At 40.6% G+C, this 20901-nt stretch overlaps 3 protein-coding genes across 3 annotated transcripts; 2 read left to right on the top strand and 1 right to left on the bottom strand.

Moving 5' to 3' along the window:
- Positions 1 to 21: 21 nt before the first annotated feature.
- LOC112343392 (pentatricopeptide repeat-containing protein At4g02750-like) lies at positions 22 to 1572 on the top strand. The gene is made up of 3 exons (XM_024666762.1): positions 22 to 832; positions 887 to 1435; positions 1484 to 1572. The coding sequence occupies exons 1-2, from the start codon at positions 152 to 154 to the stop codon at positions 1079 to 1081; spliced, it is 876 nt and encodes a 291-aa protein (XP_024522530.1). The 5' UTR covers positions 22 to 151; the 3' UTR covers positions 1082 to 1435; positions 1484 to 1572.
- A 13597-nt stretch (positions 1573 to 15169) lies between these two features.
- Positions 15170 to 18094, top strand: LOC112343406 (pentatricopeptide repeat-containing protein At4g02750-like). The gene is made up of 2 exons (XM_024666789.1): positions 15170 to 15266; positions 15353 to 18094. The coding sequence occupies exons 1-2, from the start codon at positions 15243 to 15245 to the stop codon at positions 16097 to 16099; spliced, it is 771 nt and encodes a 256-aa protein (XP_024522557.1). The 5' UTR covers positions 15170 to 15242; the 3' UTR covers positions 16100 to 18094.
- Positions 17327 to 18395, bottom strand: LOC112343400 (pentatricopeptide repeat-containing protein At2g35030, mitochondrial-like). The gene is made up of 3 exons (XM_024666778.1): positions 18337 to 18395; positions 18138 to 18215; positions 17327 to 17945 (listed from the first exon to the last, which is right to left on the bottom strand). The coding sequence occupies exons 1-3, from the start codon at positions 18393 to 18395 to the stop codon at positions 17327 to 17329; spliced, it is 756 nt and encodes a 251-aa protein (XP_024522546.1).
- Between the last annotated feature and the right edge of the window lie 2506 nt (positions 18396 to 20901).

Raw genomic sequence — 20901 nt, 5'->3', positions numbered from 1 at the left:
AAGATGGATTATCTTCTTCTTCTTAGCTGTGATCTCCAGATTGGAATGTTCTTTCTCCGTCCAGGATTCTCAAGAGCTGTGGAGGTCGCGCCCGGATTCTCGCAAAGAATACCTCGCGAATCGCGAATGCGTGTGAGATCCAGCAAAGTTTATGGCATTGCTCTTCCCCAATTTCGTGATTTCCACAGACACCTCAGAGGATTGCTTGCTCTCCTGGGGAGCACTGCTCAAGAACTGCCGGGATCTGTCACAGGGGACGCAAATCCACGCCCGCATTGCGCAGAGCGAGCACCGCCGCAACAAATACCTCGCGAATCTGCTCGTCCAGATGTATGGCAAATGCGGCAGCGTCGATGACGCCCGTGCAATCTTCGAATCCATAGAGAATCCTAAGCTCTTCTCCTCCAACATCACGATCCGGGCCTACGCACAGGCGAAAGATCTAAATCGAGCGCGCAGAACGTTCGATGGGATGCTCCGGCGAGATGCCTCGACGTGGAACTCGATCGTCACGGCATATGCCGACAACGGGCATCTTGATAAAGCGCGAGAGGTTTTCGAATTGGCTCCAGAGAAGAACGAGATCTCTTGGAATGTGATGATCACGCTTTGCATCCGCAGTGGAAAGATAGCTTCTGTCAAGGATTTGTTTGATCGGATGCCCGTGAAGACGATCGTTGCGCAGACTGTCCTCGTCACAGCATTTGCCAGGAAAGGGCATTTGAATGAAGCCGAGGCTTTGTTTGAGAACATAAAGGAGGAGCGCGATGTAGAGTCATGGGCTTTTGGCTCTCGCTGTCTACAGACAACTCCAACCGAACAGCAAATGCAGGTTGGGCAGTCTTTTTCTCTTGAGTTGATACAAACGAAGACTTTCTGGCGACAGGCAACTGCATTTGAGGTGAAAAGGCTACTGATTGCCGGAAAGCAGAAAGAGGCTTTACGGGCTGCTCAAGACGGGCAACTTTGGGGATGTGCTCTTCTTATGGCCCGGCAGCTGGGAGAGAAGGTACCTTGTCTTGTAGCTTTGATGTATAGACTGTTAGTGATGGTCTTGTGGTTTTTAATAGTTCTACACTGACACTATAGCGGAGATGGCTCAATGTCAGTTTCAACCAGGGTTTCCCCTCTGGACTCTAACTCTTCTTTATGCTGGTCAACATGCCGGAGTGTTTGTAGGGAACACTAATTTGTCGAATGTAACAGCGCTTCAACCTCAACCGGTTCCAGCGTCTGCTGTAGATGGTGCAACACAGGTGAAATACTTTTATCAAGCTACTCTCTTGCTTAAGGAGTGCATGTTGACTTGCAGGACGCAGAAGGAATGCTCGAAGAATGGCAGGAAAACCTGGCTATAATGGCAGCTAACCAAACTAATGGGGACGAGAGAGTGATTATGCATCTTGGTGATTGTCTCTGGAGACATCGAGATGAGGTATATACATGGTCACATGTTGATGTTTCTCATAGTTTTAACTTGCAGATATGTGGAGCTCAATTCACTTGGTTATTCCATGTGATTTTTCATAGTCAACTTTGTGTATGAGTGCATAGGTGGTAGACATCATAGAGTTAACTGAACAAAAGGACTACGCACTTTTTGGGCATATAAACCAGATGCTTGGAGTTATTTTCTAGAGGGTTTAAGTTCATTTTCTTGCAATGAGATTTTGAAGTTTAAGCTGAAAACATACTTGGAGTGTAAGGAGGCAGTGCAGTAAGTTGCCTTTAGTCACTCGCTCATGGAACAATATCAGCAACCGTATGCTGGTAACTCGGATAAGAATAAGAATTCTGGGAATAAACAAGGTGATCGGAAACAGAGGGTGGAAGGCAGGTTCCACTTTGGGGGCTCACAAACAATGGTTAACAAAGGTGGTGGTGGTGGTTGGAGACCACCAACAGTTTCTTTTGGTCCTAGGCCCTATGTTCCTCCTCCTGGTGGGTATAAGTAGCAGCAACCTACAAAACCTGCTCCTAGTGGAACGGGTAGTGTGGGTCATTGCTTCTATTGTGGAGAGTCAGGACATAGGTCCTTGGAATGTCCCAACAAGCATAAGACAAAGTCTCGTGTTAATATTATGAGGGAAGACGGTGGTGATGAAGTTAAAGGGGTTGACGAGTTGGTCAATGTAGACTATGAGGAAGAGGAGGTGAGTAACTTTCATTGCTTTCCTCAAGTTTTTCTTGCAGTCAATGCAAACACTGATTTGTTAATGTATCTGGTAGGCTTTGTCCGTGGACACCGAATCCGAGTGATGGTTGACACGGGAGCTACGCACAGCGTGATATCCGAAGACCTAGTTAAGTTGCTAGGATTGAATACTGAGCAAATGTCGCCTATGCACTTTCGGTTTGCGGAAGGTGGGCAAGTAGCCAGAAAGTTTGTGAGTGATGTTCTAATAAAGATATCCAAGTGGAAAGAAAGAATGGACTTGGTTGTGTTGAAGATACTAAATTTTCAGATGGTGTTTGGTATGGACTTCTTTAACAAATATATAAAAGGGATTTATGGTGCTAAACAAAATCGTATCACGTTGAAGTCCGAAGGACATCCCGATGTGTCCTTCCAGTTGCAAAAGCGTTCCTCAAAGGATTGGGATGCAAAGTTTCTGACTGCGAGGGCCGCTCAAAAAGCAGCTAAAAGGGGATGTCAGACCTTTTGGGTTCAAGTGATAGAAGCTAAGGGTGTTGGTGACTCAATTCGAATTGGTGATAGGGTTGATCCTGTACCAAAAAAGATATTAGAGTTGTTGGTGAGGAATCAGGATATCTTCCCAAAGGATTTGCCGCCAGGGTTACCTCCTAGCCGTGAGGTTGATCATCAGATTGAGGTTATTCCGGGTTCTAAACCACCTACAAAGGCTCCATATCGATTGAACATTAAGGAGATGGCTGAACTCAAGAAGCAACTCACAAAGCTTCTTGACAAAGGTCATATCTGACCAAGCAAGTCACCTTATGGAGTATCAGTCCTTTTTGTTATGAAAAAGGATGGAACCATGAGGATGTGCATTGACTATCAGGCACTTAACAAGATCACGGTTAAAAACAGTTATCCTTTGCCTCACATTGATGGCTTGTTTGACCAACTCTTAAAGGCTAAGTATTTTATGCGACTTGATTTGCAATTCGGGTATCATCAGATACAGGTGGTAGATCAAGATGTGGAGAAAACAGCCTTTAAGACTCGGTACGAATCTTATGAGTTCCTTGTGATGCTATTCGGGTTATGCAATGCTCCGGCAATGTTCAGCACTATGATGGATAGAATATTCAGAGATTATTTTGATGCATTTGTTGTCCTGTATATTGACGATGTTCTAGTCTTTAGTGAAACGTTGGAGGATCATTTGAAACACTTGGAGCTGGTGTTTCAGAAGTTGCGCGAACACAAACTGTATGCTAAAGAAAGTAAATGCGCTTTTAGTCAATTGCACATAAACTTTCTCAGACATATAGTTGGTGGTGGCGTGATTGAAGTTGATCCAAAGAAGGTGGAAGCAGTGAAGTCCTAGGATGTCCCGACCACTGTATCAAATGTTCGTTCCTTTCTTGGTTTGGCAGGATACTATTGCAAGTTTGTCCGCAATTTTGCAAGAATTGCTCTTTCGTTGACTGAGTTGACGAAGAGTAACATTCCATTTCATTGGACACCAACTTGTTAGCGTGCTTTTGTACGGTTGAAGGAGATCTTGACTATCGTTCATGTTCTCAAGATCCCAGATCTTGATAAACCCTTTGAAGTGCATTGTGATGCATCTGGCTTTGCTATTAGTGCCGTGTTGCAGAAAGATTGTGACAAAGCGGTTGGTGCTACGCTAAGGCGACATGGTTGTCCCGTTGCATTCTATTCCAAGAAATTGGATGAGACCCAATGAAGATGGCCAACGCATGAGAAAGAGATGTTTGCTATAGTGTCGGCCTTGGAATATTGGAACACTACTTGGGTGGACACACCAAGGTTTATACGGATAGTAACACACTAAGCTACTTTGCTACGCAGCCTAAACTTATGCCAAAGTAGGCTCGTTCGCAAAAGAAGCTTACTAGATATGATATTGAAATCATATATAAACCTGGTAAAGCTAATATTGTTCCGGATGCATTGAGTCGTCAGGCTCAATTCCGGGCAATATCAGCAATCAGTTCGGACTGGTTGGAGGACGTTTGGGCTTCGTATGGAAGTGATCCGTTGGCGAAGGCAATCTTATACCATGTGGAGTTGTCGAAGAAGAACTCTAGTAGCGAGGCAGTGAAAGTTGCTAACCGCACTAATGCAAAGCTTCACTTCTCAGTTCGGGATGGGCTTATATTCTATAAGCAAGAAAGATTGTATCTTCCCTCTAAGGATTTGCAGCAGTTGTTTCTATAGGAACATCATGATGTTTCGGCAGCAGGGCATGGTGGAAAGCAAAAGACTCTAGCTTCATTGAAAAAGGGATTTTTCTGGTCTGGTATAGAAGGTGATGTAGCGGACTATGTCTGTTTCTGCCCTATATGTCAGCAATGTAAATGTAGAGCTAAGAAGCAGGCTGGAAAGTTGTAGTGCATTCCAACACCGGCATGGCTGTTTCAGAGTGTGACATTTGATTTCGTCACATGCTTGTTGAAGTCTAAGGGTTATGATACTTTGATGGTGGTTGTGGATCGGTTGTCGAAGATTGCACACTTCATTCCAACTGTGGGAACAATGAATGCGAAACAAGCAGCAAAACTCTTTTTCCATGAAGTAGTGTGACTTTGTGGTCTTCCCGAAGAGATGATCTCGAATAGAGATTCAAGGTTTATGGGGAAGTTTTGGGGCACACTGTTCCAGTTGTTTTGTACCAAGCTGAAATTCAATACGGCTTATCATCCTCAAACTGATGGGCAGACCAAACGCGTGAATGCTCAAGTTGAGGATTATCTGTGGTACTATGTCGCGGCGGACCAACACGATTGGGTTGAGTATTTGAATACAGCAAAAATTTGTTAAAACAACACATTTCATAGCACTATTGGCTGTTCCCCGTGGGAGATACTGCAAGGAAATGCTCGTGGAGTGCCTCAATAGATTGTTATACCGAAATCAATGTTCGAAGTGTTGGTCCCAGCCGTTGAGACTTATGCGGAGCAGCTATGCCAAGGTTGGTCTAGAGTTACTGAGGCAATGGGCAAAGCTCAGGATAGGTATCAACGTGATAAGGATCAGCATCGTCGAGATGTATCCTATCAAGTGGGAGATCAGGTGTGGCTATCTTTCCAGAACTTGAACATTAAGGGATCTTTATCTCGGAAGCTGTTATTGAGATATGTTGGACTTTATCGGGTGTTGAGGCGCATTGGTAATGTATCCTATTGTTGGATCTTCTTGCGGAGATGTCTAATATTCATAATGTATTTCATGCCAATCTCTTGGCTCCATACACTATGGATGATGCACGTCAAGTGGAGATTCGTCCACCACCAAAAGTTGTGGATGGTGAACCTAAATATGAATTGGAAGCTATTTTGGGTACACACTGGCTTAAGCATGCCAAATATCGAGAGTATCTAATTAAGTGGAAAGGTTACCCATCTTGTGAATCAATTTGGGAGCCTCTTAGTAATCTTACACATGCTCGTGAGCTTGTCACAGAGTATGAGAATTGTAATAAAGATTAGCTTTTGTAAACCTTGTAATAAATCTTGCAAATTAATAAAGTAATATATTTTTATACATCAAAGTGTCGTTTCTTTCATTCATTAGTACTTGGGTCAGTTTTAACAGGTTGACTTCGGCACTTCAGTGCATGGGTTCAATCCATAACCATGGGGATAACTATTATAGACTGATCACAAGTCCCTGTCTCTCTCTCGATGACTCATTTTAAAAAAGGGGCATGGTCGTGTAAACAACTTAATCTGCCAGTTTATAGTAGTTGTCTAAATCTTCCTGACGGGGTTGATTTCTTGCTCAGGGGAAGTTGGGCCTCTGGCTTTCTCCCTATGTCCCTGCGAGCAGGGATGTATCATTCCTTTGTAAGTCGAGTGGTACTCGGATGTAGCACATGTGATCATGGGATGAGATTTAGATATACTGTCACCGTGGATCCTTGGAACCTTGGGGGATAAATGGGGATAAAATAGCACTAAGGGCTCTCTCATCAAACAATTGCCTCTTTTTTAGTTGGCTTAAAGGGAGAGAGATAAGGTGTGCTATATCGGAGCAGCAAAGGTGGCTAACTCCGTTAGTTATTTCTTTGTCGGTGATGGCTAGAGGGTGTCTGAGTCTTAACGTCTTTGGACGTAGAGGAGAGGTCATTCTATAACTCATTTAAGTCGGTGCGTTTCCCACATAGTGTGCTTTCCGTTAACTTTCAGAATTGTTTCCTTGACAATTTGCTAGACTCGGGTATGTATCGACGAGGATGTTGATCTTCCCCAAGGGGGGGAGAGTGTCATGAATGTGACTTCAGGTATTGAAAGATATTTGTCGGCTAGTCCTTACGGGCACTCTTTCCTTATTACCACGACGGCAGGAGGTTGGTACTGCTGGTTTCCTTTATTAGCCCCTCTTGTCCAAGTGTTAATAAATTGGACCTAGCATTTGTACTTGGCCGGATGAGCATAAGGAAGGAATTCATAAATGTCTATTTAGCCAAGCATACTTGGCCCGGCTTGTTAATTCTCTTTTGCTCTGTTTTGCACTGGCTTGGCAAGAACCCTCGCGTATTGAGACTAGTCCCTCAATATCGCCGGATGAGAGCATACTGTGTTTTCCAAACACCCTCGCTATCACGCCCTTTGTGTTAGTCTCATTTCGGTCCCAAATGTTATTTATGGAAAGTGTCTAGATTCGCTCATATGTATATCTACAGAATATAGAGGTTGGCCTGAACACAATGGTGTTCGTCCCGTGTCCAAATTCGCAATCTAGCGCCATTCTATATTTAGTAAGTTTCGAGCTTGTCCCAGAGACTAACTCCTAGTACTAAGGGAGGCTTGGGGTGAAAGCCCAAAGCGTGTCTTCCTCAAGGAGGTGGGGGGGTTCCAAATGTATAGTAGGGATAGTGGTTAGAATGTATGTCCGACCACCTGAGACATTAGTTTAGCTCCTGTTGGGCTGTGTCACTCCTTGTTCTACGTCCGGCTTGGGTTTAAGCCTAAGCTTTACACTCCTTTAGTCTGTGGGGTACCATCCTCCTTGCGTTAGGCCACCGGTATGCTAAAATTGTGCCAGACTCCGTCTGACACCATTTTGCATGCAGGTGCTGGATACAAGGAGCTGGTGCTCATGGGATTGTACCAGACCCTTGTTTTGTAGCGCAACGGGCTTGGAGTTTGGCTCCAAATTCATGTGCGTTACATTTGGTATCAGAGGAATTGTCTCAGCGATTCCTATTCTGAATACTAATACAAGTCATGGGCAAAAGCCTAAAGCATGTGTCTCTCGGGGGGGGAGAAGGGTTGCAAGGGGTTCCAAAAGTATAGTAGAGATAATGAGGTCCAAAAACCAATCTTGAAGGAACTCTTTAATGATGCTTCTAAACTGACTTGAGGTTGAGGCTAGAGCTTAGGGGCCTTGGGTGGGAGTGAGCATGGACTTAGGTGGTGCTGGAGGGACCACCCAAGGAAGTGCTCAAAAGTAGCTCCCACTCCCAAAAGGGAAATCGATTGTAGTGCTTCCGGCTCAAGTGGAGTGGTGCCCCACTTGAGTACCTTGCGGCTCATTAGTCCTCACCCTTCCTAAGGGCTTAGGCCTTTCCTTCGGGATGAAAATAGGGGAGTAGGGGTACCCATATTGGGCCGTTAAGCCATAGTGTTTCCACCCAGTGTCTCAAAGCAAGTGTTGCACTTATGGCTTGGGATTTAGAGGGTCTCATGATTAAATTTTGTTATACCAATGAATGTTAGAAACTTGGAAGCTTAATATGCTTAATTTCTTGTGTTTATGGGGAGTGTAGCCAAACCTTAAATTTAGTTTAATTTGGGGAAGGGGATTGGGAGAGAATTTAGGAATTTGTGGTTGAATGGCTAGCGCTCCATTGCTTGTGTAGTGAGTTGTTAAAACTGTAAGCTCCTGAGTTTGGACTTCCCGGGAGGTCACCCAGCCCAGTACTATTCACACCGAAGGACACTTAATCCCAAATATCCCAAGACCCTTAACCGATTGGAAAAGGGGGTGCACTCTTGTTTGAGTGATGCCCTTATGGCTATCTAATGCACCAATGATGTTCTCGATGTTGATAAAATACATCTTTGTACCTTATTTGGATCATTTTGTGGTCGTCAATGCAAAAATACATCTTTGTACCTTATTTGGATCATTTTATGGTCGTCAATGTAGAAATACATCTTTGTACCTTATTTGGATCATTTTGTGGTCATTTACATTAACGATATCTTAATCTATAGTGAGACATTAAAGAAATATGCTAAACACCTGATGAACATGTTTGAGAAACTAAGGGAACACAAGTTATATGCTATAGAGAGCAAATGTAACTTCAACCAACAAAAGGTAAAATCTTTTGAGCATATGGTAAGCAAGGACAGGCTTAAAGTGGATCCTAAGAAGGTTTAAATGATACAATGACTATTGAACATATACGAGTTAAGGGCATTTTTAGGGCTATACAACTACTATTGAAAGTTCATTAAATAACAACATTCTCGGCATTAATGTATCAAATCTTTGTACCCTATTTAAATCACTTTATTGTTGTCTAAATTGATGATATCCTAATCTATAATGAGATGCTAGAGGAGTATTCCAAGCACTTGATGAATGTGTTTAAAAAACTAAGAAACATAATTTGTATAGTAAGGAAAGCAAATATGATTTTACTTAACAAGAGGTAAATATTAAATAAAATTTACTACTTTATATACAGCTAGGTTGGATAGCCTATTATAAAAACATCATTTTTTTTATCAAATTAAAATTGAAAGACTATACGTAGAAGGGTATAATAAAAACTATGTAAGTTTGAAGTATGTACACTCATTGATATAAGGAAATAACTTAAGTTGAAAATAATGTGATTTTCTTTATGCCAAAATCATAGGAAAAAGAGGATTTCATAGTCTATGAATAGAATTGGATTTGTATGATTTTATGTAAATTTCACAATCAATCATTGGTTTCATAGATCATAAATAGGTAATGAACAATGAACATGATATTTGGATGATATTCATTATAGTTTGTGTCATCCACACATGAGCCATATGAATTCCCTATTTTTTTATCAAAAAATCTAGATTGTTCAATTCAAAGTAAAAATTCAATCAAACCATCAATTTTAACAAACAAAGATCTATTGCTGGATGTTCACACCCTAATCACTGAGTCTGGCATAGTCCTCTAAGGCTTGATTAGTCTAGTGAGTAGCAAGCACTAGAATAGCAAGCAAAGCCATCTCCAAGAAAAGAAACATTAAAGAAAATAATATTTGCATCAAAATCAACAAAATTTTATTATTTGATTGTTAGAATTCTTTGTAGTAGGGAAAATGAATTATCTGCAACTAAAATCTTGCTACACTCACTGAATAGCAAGTAGAGTTAAACTGTTGGAGTCATGGTTAGAATTGTGAAAGGAATCACATTCATTGACACTGCAAATGGAGGAGAGATTGTAATCTGCAGCACTTGGATGTTGTCTCTAAAGTCTTATCCATCCTTTTGCAAATTTCCCTAGGGCTGGATTAATAATGGAGCACTATGGCCAGCACTCTAGAGTAATGGAGTGCCATAAGTAGTGCTATCTAGCAACTAAGTGTCTTGGGAAATTGATTGATCTAATTTGTGATTGGCACTTAGTTTGAACCATGTGGATTTGTGGGCTGTTGTGAATGTGATTTTTGGTATCAAAAAATATTTTTTGGTTAATCCTTATCAATATTCTCTCCTTATTACTATAGTGGCAATATAAATAATCAAAGAAAACAACTTGAGAAACTATCTATAAGGGTTCAAATATAAAAGGAAAGGGCACATGAACAAAGTGTACCCCCTTTTTAAATTGATTAATAGTTTTGGGACATTTATTGTTAACCATCTTTAAGTTTGAATAGTATTGAGTTGAATGACCTCTCAAGAAGTTTAAATTCAGAAGCTTACAAGCAAGAGATTAGTATTGTTGATTCCTTTTGTAAACTAATTGAGAAATTAGTTATCACATGTGCACTTGACCAAATAAGCATAAAGATGAAATTCCTAAATGCTATTAGTCAAACACATTTGACCTGATTAAAGAAACTCATTTGTTAACTATAGTATTGTTCTCACATCTTGATTCACAATCTAGTTTTATTTTATATTTAATAAGTTTTCAAGCTTGTCTTTGAAACTAACTTTTAGAACTAGGGCATTGTGGGGAGTTTTAAATGTAATAAAGATAGTGGTTAGAAGTATGGTAGAGCATTTAACACATTAATTTGTCTTCCACTGGGTTGTGTCATTCCTTATTCTAAGTCTAATTTGGGTTTAACCCTAAACTCCATGGTACTATAGTCAATAGTACCCCTCATGTTAAGCCATTAGTATGCCAAAATTGTACTAGATATCATTTGACATTGCTTTACATACAAGAGCTAGATATAAAGAGTTAATGTTTATAAAAGGATATTGAGTGTGTATTAGACCCTCGTATTATAGCACAATAAGTTTAGAGTTTAGCTTCAAATTCAAGTATGCTATATAGATGTAGATCTAGGAGATTAGATGCTAGGGCAGAGAATTGTTGAGGCACAACCATGGATTGCAAGTGACAAAAAATGTTGCCTACTATAGGTCTATAGCCCTCTTGCATACTTATCAATTTTTGTTTTCTCTTGGAAAACTCCTCATATAAGGGATTGTGTAAGCACAAGAACAAGAGCTCTTGGGGTTCCTATAGGACATGGCTACCAAGTCTACTAGTGATTGTGCAGTAGATGTTGCTCAGGTTGCAAAACCATTGGGTCAAGAATATTGTTTCCTAGCTTGGATACTATGATTAAAATTCATTTTAACTTAAACTTAACTCAATTAGTAAATATAATTAAGATAGCCTGTTATACATTTTTCTTCTTTATGTATATGATTGATAGATACCTCACTAATTGATAAGGAAATTCCTTGTTTGTACTGTTGTATTGATTGGGAAATCACAACAATTCTATATGGATTGCCTCTCTCTAGGCATGAGACTTACATTTTAACATGAGGTTAATGCTCAAGGTTTAGCTTAGTCTTTATAACCTTTATAAATCTTTTGAATAACTACAAACATAGTTTATTAGTACTATGGAATATAATTTATAACAATTATTTTTTATATTTTTGTCTTAGTTTTACCTAGGTCTGGGTAGTAATATTAGTGTTCTTACAATTTTATTGTTCTATATTCTAAGTAAAGCATATGGCATAGTAATTCTTTGCTAATATCTATATTAATTAAATATTAAGTAAATTTATTTATATTCTCTTTCTAGGTGCTTGAGTTCAAGAGTATATACAATTGTTTTATTTCTAGGTTCACTTTTTTGGGTCTGAGTAATATATTAATGTTCTTAGAATTTTAGTTATATTTTTATTCATATTCTAAGTAAACAAATAAAAATTAAATAATGATTCCCAAATTAATGATAATTAATCCTATTAATTTTTATTTACTGTTTTTTTAGTCTAGGTAGTAATATATTAGTTTTCTTAACATTTTAGGATTCTTATATCCCAAGAAAACATACTTTACATGTAACATCTAATTAGTAAAATTCTGTTTTAGTAATTATTCTTTTATATTTTTGGTCTGGAGTGTACTAAATATATTCATATTCTAATAGCTATAAAAAATTAATATTAGAAATTTTTATTTTACTTTCTTTTTGGTTGGTTATTAAGAATTTTAAAATCTTAGTGTTCTAAATATATTCACATTCCCAGGTATTACTTTTATTAATATATTTATCAATAATATTTATATAGTCACTTTAGGAATATATTAATATTCTAAATATATGGTCTATGCTATATAGTGTGTCTAGAGAGAGAGAGAAAGATCAAAAGTGTATAAAATTATTAATTTTTGTACTTATTCAGAATTTACTAGGCAATACTACTCTATTATAAACAAATCACAAACAAAAGCCATACCATAATATCAATTGAGTGTTAGTTTTTAATTTTCTCATTTCATTAAATAAAGTACACAATAGAATTTTTTCTCTATTGTTACAGGCTATGGCATTGGGCTTGTAACCCTTAGCAATCCTTCTGTCTACTTATTGATAGCTAACATTTTCAAAGGCTCCACAAGTTAACATGTTGATACAAACTGATGAAAAATGGCCCACTTCTACATAAAGCAATTCTCCAAGGAATAGTTCAAACATTTTGAAAAGTGATACAAATTAAGGTATTTTTCGTCCACTACCAATCTCTTTTGGCTGGGAAAAAAATTAGATCTACACAAGCTATGTAGAACCAACCAACATATATTTTTTCATTATATTGAGCTTTGATAAAAAAGGTGAGCTCTCCTATTGATTAATTTTGTGATTAATTGGTTTCCACATTTTCATAATAAAGTTGTTAATAATGAGGAGTCTGGTGTATGCTTTAACTATCATTATATTAATAGGATTTTTCTTGCATATCTCTAGCATGACAATCCTGGATGCTTGACATCCTGGGCAATTTTCCCAATTGGAAACAAGGAAAGTCACAAGTGCTATTTCTTCTTTTATCAATTCTCTTCAAAAATTTGCTTTTTACTCTGCGGGGTGAAGCTTTAGATATAATATTGCAATCACAGATAATTATTATGTTACTATACATCTTTGGTTCTTCAGTATTGCTCCTTCAATGATAGCCATCACTTGTTCAGTGTCTCCTGACGAGTCTATTGCACTATCTTCTAATATTATGAGATATGAATATATGCAAATTCTTAAAATCATCATCCCCCAAGCACGGGTGAATGGTTATGGAACAATGTTAGTTATATCTAAACTCTTAGGAATTGATTATGTTTCATGGCCTATTGACAAAAGTGAACATAATGAATTAAACACTTATAATAACTATTGGAATATTTCAAGTCCCTTTCCTCCTTATACTCCTTCAATCCAGCCCTAAATTACTCATAACAAGAGTTATTATCAAATCCAAGATTGGTATTCAGATTTAGAAGATTGTAGGCCTTTTGAAACAATCATAATTAGTGGTTTTAAATCCTTGGGATCATTTGTTAGTGATCCATATATCTTTCAATCCAAGAATGCTAGGTATCGATTTATCATACAGGTAGATTGCAATTTTGTCCTATACGATATGCTAGATGGAGAAAGAGTGTTATATGAATCTGGCATTTATACACATTCTCCATGCCCAATCAATATTCTTTACAACTCAGATGTATATATTGGGGACAAGATTTTTGTTAAGGCTTCAAATATTGTAAAATAAAACCTGATTGTATAAAAACAGTTGGGCTTGTAGTAGAAAATGATGGTTATATTATATTATGGTCGACAGACTTACAAGCAGCTTTATGGAAAGCTCCTCATTAAGTATTAAAAGACTCTCAAAGCACATTACTATAGGTTTTTATGGTAGAGAGAATATAGATGACACGATGAAAAGAAGTGAGTCAAGATAATTGTGCAATAAAATCTTGCAAGGGTGGTAGAAGAATTTTCCATAAGCGATAATGGCAATTATGATTCATGAAGTAGTAAGATTTAAAAAGTGATTTTGAGATAAATGATCTACATGCATTCCAAGTTGTACCAAAGATTGCAAACAAATAAAGCCACAAGTTCGAGCTTAGAAAACTAAAGGAGACCACTCTTCAAGTCATAAATATTAATAACCATGTCATTAGCACCAAGATGAAGGCTTGATTTGAGAAGATGCTTAAACAGGAGCAAAGCTTTCAAAGAATAAATACATAATGATGCTAGAAGGGTTTTCAAAGCCTTTTGTAAGTTCCTATGAAGAGCTACAGCAAATAAATTGTGGTGGAAAATGAGATTCCAATCAAACAAGAAGCAAAGTTGGTGACTTGAAAGTCATACATCTAAAATTTTCTCAAATTTGAGTAGGTCTTGATGTAGAATACATAAGAACATGTGGGTCCTCAGTAGATTACACCAGCTTCACTGTAGTATATGTAGACACTCAATCTATTTTTCCATATGCTCCTTTGTTAAAGTAATGTTAAATCACATACAGATGGTTTATATTGAGTGTGTGAGCGTGGAAGAAACTTGAAAGTGTTCCTCATCAAGATATAGTGTTAGGCGGTGGCAAAAAGAAGCTAGTCAAGCTTAAACTTTGCAATACAAGATGCTTATTCTCACTCCATCCATCCAAGGTCATCCAGTTACATTTGAGTCTTTCTTAAGAGCATAGATTAGATAATATAGATAGTTGGACTAAATAAAAAGTGAAAGAACATAAACACAAAACAACCAAAGCATTTTAAATCCTAATGCCATAGTTTCACAATTTCAGTATGCCAGTAATATGTATTCCACCAACAAGCATGGCATGACTTCAAGTTGGATTTCTGGCCTTTAACTTTCTTGAAAACTTGGCATCCCACCCACTGATCCTACTCCTTAACATTGAAGTAAGGAAAAAAAAAAGAAAAGAAGGTTTGAATTGCCCATCATTCAATGTTACAGTGATGGCCTTGTCCAACCCATACTTTCCTTAGGATTTCCTCAAGATTTAAATTACTTTAAGAGTTAAAGTGACAATATATTCAATAAACTGATAATTAGGGAAACAATTTCATTTCTAATATTGTTCAGACTGTCATACTATCTTATCTTTAAAAATTATATTGGAAAAAATGGCCATTTCCAAACTCCTGTGGTCACAGTGAATTAAATGCTTCTGGGAATCTCTTTTCTCATGATTCTCAAATTATCTATAATAGAAATGGTGTTCAGATTTTGGAAGATTGTTGGCCTTTTTGGAGCAAACAAAGAACAAAGTTGATGATCCTGGGAAAGGCGCCAGTGCTCTTTTCTTAACATCTCAAGCATGCTAATTGTGCTTCTATCAGCCTGCAATCGTCGAGAAGAAAGCTTTGATCTTGTTCTAGGGCTCTTGATGGAGAATGCGAGGAGGGAGAGCGATCCTTCCTCGCAGTTCTTGGCGCTTCTTCGATCGTGCAGGGAATTGGAGCAGGCGGGGCGGCTCCACGCTCGGATCTTGGCCAGCGCTGAGTGCCGCCACGACAAGCTCCTCGCCAATTTCTGCGTGGAGATGTATGGCAAATGCGGGGGCGTGCGCGATGCCAGGTATGGTTTCGATGCTATCCAGGAGCCGAGGCTACTCCTGGAACATCTTGCTCCAGGCTTACGCTCACAACGGCCGCTTGGATCAGGCCCGGGAAACGTTCCACCGGATGCCCCGGGCCTGGAACGCAATGATCACGGCGAGTTCTCGCGGCGGCAGCGTGGATGAGGCGAAGCCTCTGTTTGATTCCATGCCCCAGCACGACGTCGTCTCGTGGACTGTCATGATCCAGGCGCTTGGTCGGAACGGGCATTTGGAGGACGCAGGTAAGCTCTTCTCTTTGATGCCTGAGAGGAATGCGATCACTGAGACTACAATGATCCAAGCCTATGGCGAAAACTCCCGCGTCCATGTAGCAGTTGGGATCTTCAACAAAATCCCAGAGAGCAACCTCTTGCCATGGACTTCCATGCTCGCTGCATGTGCCCAGAACGGGCAGCTTGAAGAAGCTCGCGCGGTGTTTCGCAACATGCCGGAGCACGATCTCGTCGCGTTCACCTCAATGCTCACAGTGCACATCCAGTCGGGGGATCTCGAGCAAGCCAAGGCCATCTTCGCCCGAATGCCCGACCAGGACATCATCTCCCAGACAGCGATGATCCAGGCCCTCTCGCAAAACGGCCAGCTCCGAGAGGTCGGCTCATCTTCGAGGAGATGCCCGTCCAGAACATCGTCTTGTGCACAGCTCTTCTCTCCTCGTATGCTCAGAGCGGCGATCTGGACCGAGCAAAACAGATGTTTGACAAGATGCCGCAGCGGGACGCCATTGCTGGACGTCTCTCGTCGCCGCCTACGCTCAGAGCAATCACTTGGAGGAGCCCAGGAGCTTGCTTGACCGCATGCCAGTCCACAACTTGGTGCTCACCACGGCCAATACTGTAAGCTCGGGAGAATCGACGAGGCCGAGGCGGTGTTCGACAAAGTGGTGGTGAAAGACATCCTGGCCTGGAACACGATGTTGGCGGCTCACTCGCAGCATGGCTGAACTACGGAACACTTTCGACGCTATGCCGGAGAGGGATATCGTCTCGTGGAACATCGCAGTGGCGACTGCACGGGCACGTCGACGAAGCTCGAAAGCTCTTCTCCAGCATGCCACAGTAAGACTGCGTTTCCTGGACGATCATGATCGCGGGCTATGCCTGGAACGGGTATATGAGACACTTTCGACGCCATGCCACCGGTGTCTTCCGAGGTCGTCTTCTCCAGCGCGATGTTCACGGCTTACACTCTGGCCGAGAGCTTCTCCGACGCCATGCAGTTTTTCTACGCCATGAACGCCGAAGGATCACTCCAGTCACCTTCACGAGCGTGCTCGGCAGATGCAGCCACGCGGGATTGTTTTCTTCGACGTGGATCCTGTCCGCGAGCACTACAGCTGCGTGGTTGATATCCTCGGCCGGTCCGGACAGCTCGAAGAGGCCGAGGTGCTTCTGGGTTCTATCCCGTTTGAACTGGATGCTGCGAGCTGGGGGGCTCTTCTCGGTGGCTGTGGGATTCACCGCGACGTCCAGCGTGGAGAGCGAGCGGCAGAGAATGCACTCAAGCTGGATCCGAGCGAGGACGGCGCTCGGATGCTCTTGGCCAACATCTATAAAGCTGTTGGTAGGACGCAGGACATGATCAGGCTCAAAAACACCGTTCGGATGCTGAGAAGCCGGAAGCTCCAACTAGAACGAGAGCGTTTTCACAAGACAATGGAAAGCTTCCCTTACCAGCGTAAAGGCTCGACTGCGGGATCAACAGCCTCGTCGTGACTTTGCAACAAGTTTTTCTGCTCAAAACTTTCCGGGACAACCTCTCCATCGATCATCGAGCACTGTTGCTGCTGCTGCTGCGCTGCTGCTTTCTCGGTGTACGTGCTGGAGAGAAGCTGATACATCGACTTGTTCTCGGGGTCCAGCTCCATGAGATGCTGCGCAGCTCAAGTAGCTCGTCCAAGCAACAGGTCCTGGGAAGAATGGCATTTCGTCGGCATGATCCAGCTGCTTTGCTCGGCCCAGGACCTCCACCATGCAGCCGTAGTGATCGAGCTCTGGCCGCAGTCCATACTGGGTGATCATCAACACGAAGTGCTCGTGAGCTCTCCGCAGTTGCACAGTAGAGCCACGAAAGTGCTCTCCGTAGGCTTGAGTCCCTCGAGGTTGAGCTCCCGGAAGAGCTCCACGGCGGTTTTGTACGAGCCATTCTCGGCATAGCCAGCGATGAGCGTGTTCCAGGAGGTGATAATGGTGTTCCACGACGCGAGCTCCAGCTGTGGCATCATCTCGAAAGTCCTGCTGGCCTCCGCGAAGCGCCTTCTTTGGGCAACTGCTGCGAGTAAAGCGTTCCACGACACAACGTTCCGGCAAGGCACAGATTCGAAGAAATGTGGCGCGTCCTCTGGGCTGGAGTTCACAGTGAATGCCTGGAGCATCAAATTCCATGAGAGATCGTTCTTGACCGGCATGGTGTCGAAGATAGTGAACGCTTCGCGCAAATGCCAGTGATGGGCATGTGCTGTGACCATGGCGTTCCCGGCGATTGTGTCGTGGAGCATTCTCTGGAAGATCGCCTCTGCCTCAGCGATGTGCCCGGAGTGGGAGTAGTCCGCGACGATCGCAGTCCAAGAGATGACGTTCCTTGGTGATCGAACAAGAGCTTGGCCGATTCCAGATCCCCAGACTGGGCATGCGCCTTGGCTATGAGATTACAGGAAACGGCATCGTGATCCAGCATCCCATCAAAGAGCTCCCGATTCAGCTGCCGCTCCTGCGTGTATGCTGACACAACTGCGTTCCAGGAGAAGGTATTGGGGAAGTCGAGGCCATCAAACACTGCCCTTGCCTCCTCCAACCTCCCACAACAGGCATACATTGTGATGAGGAGATTGCCTAGGAATGTGTTGCCGCTGTGCTGGCTGTGGAGGATCCGTGAGTGGCAATCCCGCGCTCGCACCAGGCTCCCAATTGCTGCACACTGCCGGATTAACGTGGCAAAGGTAGAAACATAAGTATTCAAGAGCTAGCTTTAGCCCTTCTGGGAGATCAAATGGATGATACTCTTAATTCAAATGGGTTTAGATGGTATTACCTTCTTGGGTCTGACTCTGTTGGTTGGCTTAAGGAATCCAACCACATGGTGATTGACATCCGGGCTGGTCTTTAAGGGTAGGAAAGTTTAATGGGGAACCCTTTGGCCTAAACCCTTGGCAAAATTTTTTTAAAAAAATACCAACATTAGGATGGAATCTTCAGTTTTGGCAAGCTGTTCGGTTCTTTCTATTAAAGATAAATAGCTTGCTACCTCTATTTTTGTTTCTCTTATTATTAGAGGGAGTGTGTATGTATACCGCACTACTCTGTGGGCGCGCCCCTGTGTGAAAGAACGAACTCTCTCTCTCATTTGTTCACGAATGTGTGAGTGCGCGCGTGAGTGAATAAAAGAGTGATTGAGTGTGTGTGAGTGTGTGTGTGAGTGCGAGAGTATCTGTGTGTGTGAGTGTGAGTGTGTGTGTATATATATGTACAAATCCATATATATATATAGATAGAGGGGGAAAAACACAAAGTGATTGTCTGTGGAGATGGATAAAACAAGCAGTAAGTACATTAAGATAGAGATAGAGAGTACGTGAGTGAGTGAGTGTGTGTATGTATGATTAGGAATCTCTATATATATATAAATATATAGAGGTGTGTATATATAGATATATATATATATATATATATATATATATATATATATATATATATATATATATATATATATATATATATATATATATATATATATATATATATATATATATATATATATATATATAAACAAAACCATCCCCTTATACCTCTATCCTTACCACTTTACTATTCTACAACCACTTTTTTTCTATGACCTGATATTTGAAATCAAAGTAAAAAACAAAACAAACTAAATTCTTTCAAAACTACTTTCTCCTTTTTATATCTTGTATTTTTCTTATTACCCATCCATCTTACTGTATCACAAACTTTATCTTCCACAACCTTTATAAAATGATTTTTTATATAACTCTTACATTTAAGTATACCCTCCACCTTGTAAAGATTTTTGCCACCATTTAAAAATATTTTCTTGTGTAACCTATGCATTCAAGAATAATTGGAAAGTCTGCCCACAGCCGTGGCAAGGCTGACACTAATAGTTTATAATATCAATAATAAAATATAAAACATAATCCAAGGACTATATAAGAAAGAGCCCCTCACAACACAGAGTATTTAGAGCATGGAGTGTGGAGTGATTCTAGCCTAAGTTTTCTCTTTTAGTTTTTCAATATTCTTTCTTTAAGTCCTACTTAAAAATTATAAAAATTAGGAGTTAGGGGAATCCCTCTCCTCTCTCTTTCTCTCAAGGCACAAAGCATGCAGAGATGGTGTGCTATTAGCAGTAAATGTTTAACCTCTTTAAAATAAGTAATTATTTCTGCTTATAGTTAGATCATACTTTGGCTCAGAAAACTAACATAAGTTTCATATTGTTTATGAGTATATCAGCATTGCATCCAAAGGCAATCTCTTAGTTCCAGATGTGGTGGTCCTCTAACATGGAATAAACAAGTGAGAGATAAGGAAACTTTTAAGGTCCATCTATTTATATGGGTCCACAAATGGCTGCCCTCTATCTCCAGGGTTAGGTCTCCATCAAGTTTATCATCATCTCCAAATATCTTCTTTCATCACCTCCACCAATGTTCATGAAAGCTCTTACAATTGTTAGTAAAGTTGTATGGGTCTAGATAAGAGCCCATAGAGATGAAACTGTTTGATATGGAAGACTACCAATTTACAAAGTGGCAACAAATGCTTAAGTTGTGTGGCTACTCTCTTTTACAAAATTTTATTCCACTAAGATCATAAGGTTCTCCTTTGGAATTTGTTTGAGATTGTGCAACTTGTGGAGAAGGGCTGTAAATTGTCCTTTTTTATGTTGATAGCCTTCACCATGACTTAGTTTAGAAGGTTTAGAGAAGCAACTAAAGACTATAGGGGTTGTAACAGATTGAAGTAAGACAAGAAGTGTATGTTGGAAGTTAGTGTTGGATCCAACCATCTTGCTTAAAGCCTAATCTAGTTGAGTCTTGCCTCTAGATGATAGTTGCCATCAGAAAAACAGTTGTACAACAAGATGGTGCAACCATACAACATCAATGAAGTTAAGAGCTACAAATATAAGCTTGGACATGTGGTTGCACCATGCTAGAGTTGGTAGGGTTAATGGTATCAACCCCAAAATGGTTGGTCCAAGGCAGAATAAGTCAAACTTGACTGCATCTGCTTTTTGGGTCTAGTAAGGGGTGCTAAGTAGCAGTGTGGTTAGTTATGGGCTTGGATCAGCCAAATGATGAAAATGCATCTATTGTTGGATGAAATTGGCATATGAATTTATGTTCCAAAAAGATTTGATACAAGGAAATGCAAAAAAAGCATACAAACATAGAATCCTAAAAGAGGCATAGCTAATTATCTTCCTTGTGTGAAAAGACTCTTTATGACGAACTCCTAATGGAATTACTAAATTTCTTAAACTCTTTTACCCCTTGTCTTAACTACAATTCACATGGAAGAAACCTCACCATCTCATTATAGAGAGAGACTATTTTTCTAGAACTTAACCAAT

Source organism: Selaginella moellendorffii, unplaced genomic scaffold (assembly GCF_000143415.4).
Source record: "Selaginella moellendorffii unplaced genomic scaffold, v1.0 SELMOscaffold_148, whole genome shotgun sequence".
NCBI classification, from domain to species: Eukaryota; Viridiplantae; Streptophyta; class Lycopodiopsida; order Selaginellales; family Selaginellaceae; genus Selaginella; species Selaginella moellendorffii.
The sequence above is the reverse complement of the archived record's forward strand: the minus strand, read 5'-3'. Positions and strand labels throughout refer to the sequence as shown.

Bases quoted from the DNA above. Each gene is read 5' to 3' on its own strand.
- LOC112343406 (XM_024666789.1), top strand. From the start codon at position 15,243: ATGCGGGGGCGTGCGCGATGCCAG. The intron at 15,267-15,352 runs GTATGGTTTCGA...CGCTTGGATCAG, and splicing joins GGGGGCGTGCGCGATGCCAG to GCCCGGGAAACGTTCCACCG.
- LOC112343392 (XM_024666762.1), top strand. From the start codon at position 152: ATGGCATTGCTCTTCCCCAATTTCGTGATTTCCACAGACACCTCAGAG. The intron at 833-886 runs GTTGGGCAGTCT...TTCTGGCGACAG, and splicing joins CAACCGAACAGCAAATGCAG to GCAACTGCATTTGAGGTGAA.
- LOC112343400 (XM_024666778.1), bottom strand. From the start codon at position 18,395: ATGTCAATCACCATGTGGTTGGATTCCTTAAGCCAACCAACAGAGTCA. The intron at 18,216-18,336 runs GTAATACCATCT...GGCAGTGTGCAG, and splicing joins ACAGAGTCAGACCCAAGAAG to CAATTGGGAGCCTGGTGCGA. The intron at 17,946-18,137 runs GCAATCTCCTCA...GTAATCTCATAG, and splicing joins CAGCGGCAACACATTCCTAG to CCAAGGCGCATGCCCAGTCT.